This window comes from Acanthisitta chloris, unplaced genomic scaffold (assembly GCF_000695815.1).
Source record: "Acanthisitta chloris isolate BGI_N310 unplaced genomic scaffold, ASM69581v1 scaffold18956, whole genome shotgun sequence".
In the NCBI taxonomy this organism is placed as follows: domain Eukaryota; kingdom Metazoa; phylum Chordata; class Aves; order Passeriformes; family Acanthisittidae; genus Acanthisitta; species Acanthisitta chloris.
Window position 1 is genome coordinate 43768 of NW_008676728.1, and position 10195 is coordinate 53962.

Consider the following 10195-nt stretch of genomic DNA (forward strand, 5'->3'; position numbering starts at 1 on the left):
TTATTTAAATGTCTCAAAGATCAGATTAGCCTTTGAGCAAGAAGCTCCCCATAATATTGTGAAGCATTCTACAGATCAACTCCAATTTTTGACTGCTGCAATTTAACTTTGAGGATACAGGTAAAATATAAGTATTAATTCACAGAAAAGTGTGAGACCAACTCCTGATATCTTGATGATGACTGACCAATTTGCTTATCTTGCAGTCTACCTTCTAACACGAGATGAAAACCAAACTCGCCTTAGCTTACCTAAATGTCACTGAAAGTGTTATGTAGAAAAATCTAATAAAGCATACCACAGTCAAATAAAAGAAATATTCTTGCTTTTAAAAAATACACATGAAATAGTATGTGTCAGAGTTCTCACTGTTTAACAGTTCCACGTGGTGTTTGCTCAACAACAAGCTGTGCTTCAGTGCCACTCAAGTTAGTGTCAGCTGATGCTCATAGGTATTGGAGCTGATTATAAAGGTAACTGTAATTATGGAAATTTTATTCCTTAACTAATGCTTATTCCTTAGCTTAAGTAGCAGATACCTGTATTCCGCACCTGAGCTTTCAAACACTTACCTAGTAAGCTCATTATGCAAACAGTCCCTTAGAATTCATACAACATGCAAATAGAGATAAAAATCGCCAGTAGGAACAGCAGATGTGCTTGAAACTCAGCAAGAAAACACGCTCCAGTGTGTATCAAAGAATATGAGGTGGTGATATTTTTCTAACAAAAAAAAATAATATACAGTAATACTTATTCATACAACTTGAGTTTTGGAAGGCCTAAATTCCTTACGTATATGAAAGGCACATTTCAGGATTTTTTCTGTGCAGCATCCATAATCTTCCTTTCTAAGCACACTCAGAAGTTTGACTAGGTAACCGGAATACACCAAAAAAGCAACCTCAGTTGCTTTATCCTTATAGAACAGGAATCAAAAGAATAAAAACACTCAAGCCCAAAACCACAACATTCCAACCCAATTTATGATGTAGTATGTAGTGGCAAAACCCAGCTCTAAAAAATTTAGCAGCTGGTTATTTTCTTGCAACCTTTTTATTTCTCTGTGCTGCATCAAAATGCAAAGAGAACATTCACTGTAATTATTTCTCTCAAACTGGTGAGACTGCTAAACTTGAAGGAAATTGTATTCTGACATAATATTATCTAATAAGAATAAAATCAACAAAACAGAAGCTGCTGAAGTAGAGTTTGGCAGAGCTCATAAAAAGGAAAAGAAGTATGACATAATCTGCTTTAAGACTTTCATAGCCACAATACAATTTAACTTACAAAAGGTTTTCATGTTAAAACAACAACAAAAAAAAATCCTAAATTAAAACCCATAAAGCCCCCACAGCTTAACAACTTAGACAGCAGATTACGGCAGTGACATACAAAGCTTTGCAGATGTTTACTAGAGTTAACAGGAAATTTGCTTACAGAAGTCAAGCATTACTAGTATATGTAAACCACCTAGAGCCTATAAAGCTGAGCTGCAACAGCTCATCCATCCCCCCAGAACAGCTTTCATGAGCAAAGTTCTAATTTTGCCAGTGACAACTCTTACAAAGCAAATTCAAAACTATTTATTTAGTAGCTTCTACAGAAATAAAATTAATTCAAGCAGTAACCTGGACTGAAGGAGTTAAAACAAAGGAGGAATTCTAACCATGGGGGGGGGTTATGTTAACCATTTCAGTATTTATTGTATATGATATGCCAGAATTTTAAAATGGAAACAATTTTCACCATTGAAAATGCAAACAGCACTGTTAGGTTTGGCATCAAAGTATACGAAATGAAAAAAACCCTCTAGTGTACCCATCTAAAAAAATATAATTCCATTTGAATACAAAATGAGAACTGTCATTTCCTTATTATTGACAAAACAGGCAAAACCAAGTTTGTTCTGTGGAACAGGTTAGTCTGATACAAATGATACAAAGATTTTGCATGTGTAAATGATGAAAAAGATCTGACTTAAAGCACCAACCATCTGAAGGATTTTAACACTGTATTGCAAAGTGATGGGAAAGCAATAAGTGGTTTTGAATATAAGCCTCAGTCAGACATAGTTTTAAAATATTTACATTTCAATGCAAATATGATAAATACTTTATCAAAACAATGTATAATCTGCTGGAGTATATAAAAAATATTCCCAGCTTAAACTGTTTACAAAAATGCACCAACAGTGAAAAGAATTAGGGACTAGCAGTTTTTCAAGAGAAGTCCCAGTTCAAACATAGAACACACATCCAGCATTAGAGTCAGTATTGATTTTCTTATCTCTAAAACTGTAAGAAGTTATTTTAATTCTAAGTATGTGCTTCAATATACTTCATTCTATATGATTTTAAAATGACTTAAAACTGACAAGATGAAGAGAAACATCTATAGCTCATGTACAGAAACAGTAGACTTCAGTGTCATCCATCCCTCTTCCTTACTAAAAACTTGAAATTTGGCCCTGATTTAGAAAAGTGTTTAAGCAACTGAGCAATGTTTACACTGCACTGAAGTCAGTAGATACACGTTAGACATACAACTGTAACTAGGCACATGCTTGAATGAATTTGAGGCCTACATAAAAAATATATTCTAGCAACATCTAAATTCTTAAGAATGATGAAAGATTGCACTGAAAAATCTGGTTCAACACTGTCAGTGTAAAAGCTGTGCAACATGACATAAAGACAAGTCTTCAACTTCAGTAAGTTCCCCTGTGAATAGGCTCACTGAGTAGAGTTCTAACCAAATGCCTGGTTCTGTAAATGTTTCTAGCACGCACAAGGTGGTGGAGGGTTTAGGTTTGGCTATTACTTCCTTAGCTTTCAGAAGAGCCTTGAGGCCATATAAAGATCTGCTTCTCACTCCTATCAGCCCAAGCCTGAGGGTATCTCCCGCTTGATGGTACAGAAACCTGACAGTGGTCTCTCACATCTACACAGTACAGACTAAATAAAGACTAACTACTAAACAAAATTAAGCTTTTTAGTACTACCTGACCTAGTGGGAGTAACTCTGATTCCACAGATTTTTCATTTACACCCTTGCATCTCCTCTGAAGCCAGCAGAAGTGCTTTTAACTCCACTGTAACAGAGTACCTACTTTTTATGTGTAGTACTTAATTTGCCACTAAAACCTGTGAAATACACTTGCTGCCCACACGGGATCAAAGGTGCTTTTCAGTACACGTGTGTTTGATCTCTGACACACCATGCTCTGACAAAGCAAACTAAACTCTGTTAAATTTACAAAGACCTCATCATCTAAGACTTTAATCCACACAGACCTAGCACAAACCAGTCACAGCACAGTATCCTAGGGTAACTAGAAAGATGTTTGCATAGCAAATCTTTTTCAAATTTCTCCTACCGAACAGATAACTTGACCTCCAATATAAATTTCAAACATGAGAGTGCAAAGTAATGCTTAATCCTCACTAGCAGCTTCTCTATCTCAATGTAATGCTGCTCTCTTCTTGCATTCTGCTAACAGTAGAGATCTGGCAAAATAAAGCAGTTATTTCAATCCTCCCTTTCCAAGCAAGTTAGTGGCACTCATTAAATACAAGAGGAGAAACCTATCCTAGTCTCTCACTTAATGCTTTTTCCTTTGAAGAGAAAGAACATCCCAACCCTTGGTTGCCTCTATTAAGTGTCTCTGTCCATGACTTATCCATTCTTCTTGGTCCATATATACTCTTCCACAAAACCAACATTTAAACAGACACCGAAGTGTTTCAGCTGGTGAACTTTCCACCACCTGGTAGTTGTTCTTATGAGTCTTTTTTAGCTTCATTTTTAGCATACTCTGCTTTTTCGCTTGGTTTCCTGTCTCAACATTCTGAAGAGTAAGACGCTTTCGATAACGTTTGACACCAAGACAACTACTTGTCCTTTCTGACAGAACTACTTTCAGGACTTGACCTTTATACTTGTTGATAGTCTTCATAACATTAATTATCTCTCGTGAATCAACATCAGGATGGTTTAGTACCACGACTGGCTGGTTACGACGAGGGCATTTTATTAATTGGTTCATTTTCAGAGGGACAAGCCGAAGACGTCTAGCTGTCAACAGGTATGACACGTCAGAACCTGAAGTGGTTTCCAAGTGAGCTCTTGTTTTCCTCTTAGGAAGTTCCCTGAAGCTTGCTTGTTTTGCCTTACTTTTGGGACCTAGTTGACTTTTTGAATAGGGCTTGCTTTGCCTGCTTACATCACTGCTTTTCTGAAATGGTACACCAGTTTGCTTGCTGCTATTTTTAACGCTTGCCTCTCGCCTCGGTCTTTGCCTGAGTGATATACTTCGGGACTCAGCATTTGGTTCACTCTGTTTAGGCAAACATGGCAAATTACAGCTAAGTGTCTCAGAAACACTGACAGGAACCGGGCGAGGCAGAAACATTTCATTGCAATACGCAGAATGAGCTGATGTTTCCCTCCTGCTTTCTATTCCAGCTGAGCTTTGACTGCTAGTAGCATTCAGCACTCTGAGCATTGTCCCTTTTGGGATAAACACTGGAGTAGCAACATGGGAGCTTTTAGTGACCCTATTTTTAGATGTGCTTGCAAATGTAAAGAGCTGATCTTCACTGTGTTCTTTGCTACTAATCACACTATTTCCAGCATGCACTTGAGACAAAGTTGCAGGCTGTTCCGCCTCCATGGCACAAACAACTCTCTCACAGCTTGCTGAACTTTCTTGAGGCAAAGGCAGCTTTTTACTAGAAGCTTGACATCTCAAAGGCGTAGATTTCATGTTAGATTCAGCAGCAGACATGAGTTGAGCAATCTTTCTACACAGCAATGTTGCTGACTTCTTATTGCGTGTTGTGTCATCCCATCTGACATCCTCTGGAACATTTTCAGCTCCAGAGCTAAGTGAAAATACAGAGGAAATAACAGGTCCTTCAAAAGGATTGCCTTTATTTTCCATCTTCTGTAGTTCTAGTGATTCCAGAAGATGACTGTTCTTTTGACTTCTGGTTTCACCTCTCTTTACTTTGCTAAAGCCAAAAGTTATATCCTCAAAGGGCAGAGTTTTACTGACATGAATGTTTTTTCCTGCCTCAGAAGATGTAAAAGACTTTTTATCAAAAGTCTTGCCAGTTAAATGTGCATCTGTAGAGCTGACTGGCAGACTTCTACATTCTTTGTCATCTCTCTTCACAGGCAATGTATCCTTTTCTTTAAGGACTGCAGAATAATTTTTGCCCTCCTGAGCAGCCTCTACTGACATGTTTTTGGAACATTTATCTTCAGAAACAGAAGCATATTTTGGAGGGTGTACAACCTCACCTTTTTCATAATAATACAAATCACAATGTAAGTTATTTTTCCCATCTACTTCACACCTTGAGGATTTAAGTTCACTTTTTTTTTCAGTACTGTTCATCACCAGAGATGGAGAACAAAGTTCTATAACACCTGAATGGACATCAATACCTTTCACCAAATGAAAGCATAATTCTGATGCATCTTCCCTCTGTACAGGTACAGAGCCACAGTCTGAGAGTTGAGAACCAGAAAAACAAAGGCATTCAGAATTCTTATCATGTGTACTATGCAAATTAAGGTGGTTGCTAACACTGGATAATTTGTCTACATTCACTTCCATGGTTAGCAACTCACTTTGAGACACAGGTGGTTTTTTTCCTTCTGCAGATTGTTCTATACCTTGATTTTCAAGTTCCTCTTCAGCACAGTTCACAGGTTTGAAAGTTGCTTCTTTCATAGGAATTAGTTTAAGAACCAGCTGTTGTGCTCCATTCACTATTTTGATCTCTACTATCTGAGCTAAACAGTTGGAAGGAACTACAAGTTCAGATGGTGCAATTACTGTTAAAGGCATCCCAGGTTGTAAAGGCTCCATTTTTGGAGAATAAACCTCAACTTCCACACTTTGATTCTCATATACACTTATTTCAGACGGCTCCAATGTTGTTTTATCCCGGACTGATGGTGTGTTTACGCTACATTCTACAGGATGAGATGAACAGACTGATTTAGTTGCTTTACCTGGAATCTCACAAACTGTATTTGAAGACAAATTTGAAAGTTCATTCTGAAAAGGAATTTTATTGTATTTCTGCTTTTTAAATAAAGTGCTTTGACTCTGCTTCTTTTGCTTGTGGTTTATGAGAGTATTTGACAGCTGTTTTGTGGGTGTTTTATGTACTCTCCTTGTATGTTTCACTATATAATCATGTCTAACAGCACCATATTCACAGTATGCACACTGATATGGAAAAGTTCCGGTGTGTTTCACCAAATGTCTCTGAAATTCTCCTTTGGTGTAGGATATATAACTGCAGTGGGAACAAAGAAACTTAATTTCTTCATGTTGCCCTACATGCTTTTTATACTGTAAAGGATCCTTTGTTGAAAATCTACATTTATCACAGTAGTATTTACCTGGCAGAAAATTTTTTACTTTAAATGTTTTCTGGATTTTACTTGGGGATTTGGTTTCACATTTTTCCAAGTCCGCAGCATTGGCACCCTCAGGAACAAAGTGGAAAGCTGGTGGTGTAACATGACTGCACTTCTTGCAGATGAAATTTTTGTCTTCAGTCCACCCAAGCTTCTTATGCTTTTCTAGATCTTGCATTGAAAATTTCTGAACACTCCTGCATTTCATACAGCTTATTAGTGACAACTTATTGTCCTCAGCCTCAGTTCCTTGGTAACAGAAGATTTGGTCATCGTCCCCTTTTGATGGATTTGTTTTATCCTCAGAAGATTGCTTTGGGGATGTACTGAATGAATTACTTTTATCATTAACTTGGCCAGGGTACAATCTTGGTAAAACTTCCCTCATTTTTTTCAACTGCATTTCAGAAGATACAATTCTGCACCAGTTTCATCAAACACAGCAGCAACAGACAGAATGTTTTCTGGATATCAGTCTTGTGTATGTTGTTTGTCAATCACTCATTTAGGCCACCAATCTGCAGATTACACGCTTTGGAAGAAATGATGTTCAAGCAAGTGAATCCATATTGTATTCCATGTTCTCATATTTATTCAATCAACTTGCAGCACTGAAGAATAAAAAGGAGAAGATCAAGTCAGTTAAAATTCACTGATCACTGAAATACTGTGAACTAATAATTGAACTACCAGTGGACTTCAGCTGAATTACAGAGTGCAAGTCTACTGTATCTTGCACCATTAATTCTAAGCAAAACCCACCAAATCAAATAATCCTTTAACATTACTTCTTATTCCAAATGTTCATAAATTCATAAAATTATCTCCTATGCATCAAAAACTGAAGAGTTCATGCTATTTCTCATGTCATGAAAAATTTTACATTTAAGAAATGTAAGCCCATCAAGAAAGATAGCTGGTAACAGAACTGAACAGCAGAGCATGATTTCAGTTCATATACAGCCTTAAACTTAGGACAAGATCTTATGAAACACTGCAAGTGCCACTCACTTGTGAATTCAGCAGGGGAACAGAATGTGGCTACAACGGTTACTAGAAAAGCTGGTAAAACTGTGAATTTGTTTTTAACTATAAGGATTTTAAAGTTAGCATGGAAATTCCTGGAGTACAGAAGGAAGTTCTCTTCTAATCAGTGCCAATGTTTCAGATCCAAGTAGTCTTGAACACCAATTCATAACAAGATGGGATTCATGTTTCACATGTTCTGAAAGTAATGAAGTCAAAACAATCTGTGGCTGCAAAATTAATTAGTTTCTCTTCTATTAATATCACACTGTAATCACTTCTGTGTATGTGGATAAGCATATAAATAATTCACTTCATCCTGATAATAGAGAATGTCAATTGAGTAAAATAAACAATGCAACTTAAGGCAGAGGGAGAACAGTAGTATCACTGTAAAACACCATATTATCATGTGCAGTATATTTGGCCCCACAGGTTTTAGCATTGTTATTCTCTCTGCCATATTTAACAGGAAGATGATGTCAGTCTTTCAGCTTTTGACAAGACTGAGACCACTGTTATTTGAAAAATAAACAACCAAATTAGACACTTTTGAGACATAGAGAAAATTAAGTCCAAAGCCAACACCAGCAATTAAAATCTACTCAACATCTTTCTTATTCCAACATTGTTACTTACAGACATACTGTTGCACAGATGTGCATTCACCAGTAAGATTTGATTTCATGAGGTTATTTCTAGATGCCTTTAGATTTCAATACATCCAACAGGAGGCTTCTGCTTCTGAAATCCAGTTCCTCACCAAGTCTATCTACAGAGATCAGGGCCTGATTTGGACTCCAAAAGCACAGTGCTGAGACCACCCAAGTAGCTTCCCATGACAATAATCATAAGTTAATTACACTATGGTACCAGGAGGACACTGATGTACAGGAGCATGGCCAGAGAAGGGCAATGAAGCTGGTGAAGGATCTAGATGGTAAGTCTTATGAGAGTGGTTGAAGAACTGGGATTGTTTAGTTTGAAGAAAAGGAGGTTCAGGTGTGACTTTATCACTGTCTACAACTACCTGAAAGGCCCTCTTATCCCAGGTAGGAAGTGACAGGATGAGAGGAAACGGCCCCTGGTTGCACCAGGGGAGGTTTAGATTGGATATTAGGAAAAAATTCTACATTTCAAGGCTTGTCAAGGATTGGAACAGGTTGCCCATGGAAGCGGTGGAGTCACCATCCCTGGAGGTATTTAAAAGACATGTAGACAAGGCACTTAAGGGTATGGTTTAGTGGCTGGCTAGGTAAATGGTTGGACTTAATGATCTCAGAGGTCTTTTCCAGCCTAAATGATTCTGTGATCAGCCCAACAGCTTGACAGCAGTGAGCATCTTATCCAAAATCTTTTTCTTGCATCTTACATGCTCACAGCCCAGAACGCCATCCGTATACTGAGTGGCATCAAAAGAAGCGTGGCCAGCAGGTCAAGGGAGGTGATTCTCCCTTTCTACTCCGCTCTTGTGAGACCCTACCTGGAGGACTGCATCCAGCTTTGGGGCCTGCAGTATAGGAAAGATGTTGACCTGTTAGTGGCTCTCCTCTGGAATTGTTCCAAGTTGACCACAGGACTGGAGCACCTCTCCTGTGAAGACAGACTGAGACAGTTGGAGTTGTTCAGCCTGGAGGAGGTGCAGCTTCAGGAAGATCTTAAAGCACCTTCCAGTACCCAAAGGAGACTTTCAAGAAGGCTGGAGAGGGACTTTTTGCAAGAGTATGTGGTGACAGGAGAAGGGGGAATAGCCTTTAGCTGAAGAAGGGTATATTTAAATTAAATATAAAGAAGAAATTCTTTACTGGAACAAGCTGCACAGAGAAGCAATGGATGCCCCGTCCCTGGAACTGTTCGAGGCTAGGTTGGACGGGGCCCTGTACAATCTGGTCTAGTGCAAGGTGTCCCTGCCCATGGCAGGGGAGGTGGAACTAGATGATATTTACTGTCCATTCCAACCCTAACCATTCAGTGATTCTGTGAATCTCCTGTGCCCCACCTGTCAATATCCCTAACTGCTACAGCAATGCTGCCCTAAAGATGGGGCTCTAGAAGTATACTGATGTAACCTCAAACAACAATAACAGTAAGTTGAAAAACTGGTTAGGGACAACATAATGGGCTTCTCAGTCTTTTGCAGATGGATGGCTGCACGCTAAAATTCTTTACTAGGTAGTTCTAGAACTGCATTAATCTCATCTCATTGCAATTAACAGCAGCCTCATAGGAAGGAGGAAAATACACAACTGTTGTACCATGATCTGAAGATTTTTTAAAGCAATTCTAATGTGGGTGACATTATATGCTCTATTGATCCTGTTCTAAAGAGAAAAGAAAAAAACAAATGTTTTCAGTAGTTCAGATGGAACATCCTTCCACTTGCTACTAACACTTTTTAGACTTAAGATGAACTGTTGACATGTAAGTGTGATGGTAGGCCTATGTTCAGGAGATTCACTGTTTAATTTGGGAGAAAGATGACAAGAGATCTTGACAAGCTCAAGATGCAGACCGAAGATGCTTTGAACATTTCTACACAGTTTGAAGAAAGAAATAAAACTGTATTTGAAAGGAAAAGTTAAAGCTAGATCAACACTTGCCCTTTTTTGCTGTTAACAGCTATCCACTGATACTGAAAATGCCCTTAATATGAACTGGCCAAAAGCCAAGCAAAGAGCACTTCATGCCATCAACATCCTTGACCACAAAAAAAATATTATTAACC

General features: G+C 38.2%; 1 protein-coding gene across 1 annotated transcript; it reads right to left on the minus strand.

The window, feature by feature from the left end:
* Positions 1 to 3607: 3607 nt before the first annotated feature.
* On the minus strand, positions 3608 to 6847 carry ZNF518B (zinc finger protein 518B). Its single transcript, XM_009076245.1, has one exon. It carries the CDS (start codon positions 6845 to 6847, stop codon positions 3608 to 3610), a length of 3240 nt encoding a protein of 1079 aa, XP_009074493.1.
* Positions 6848 to 10195: the final 3348 nt, after the last annotated feature.

Coding starts and splice junctions, on each gene's coding strand:
- ZNF518B (XM_009076245.1), bottom strand. CDS start 6,847: ATGCAGTTGAAAAAAATGAGGGAAGTTTTACCAAGATTGTACCCTGGC.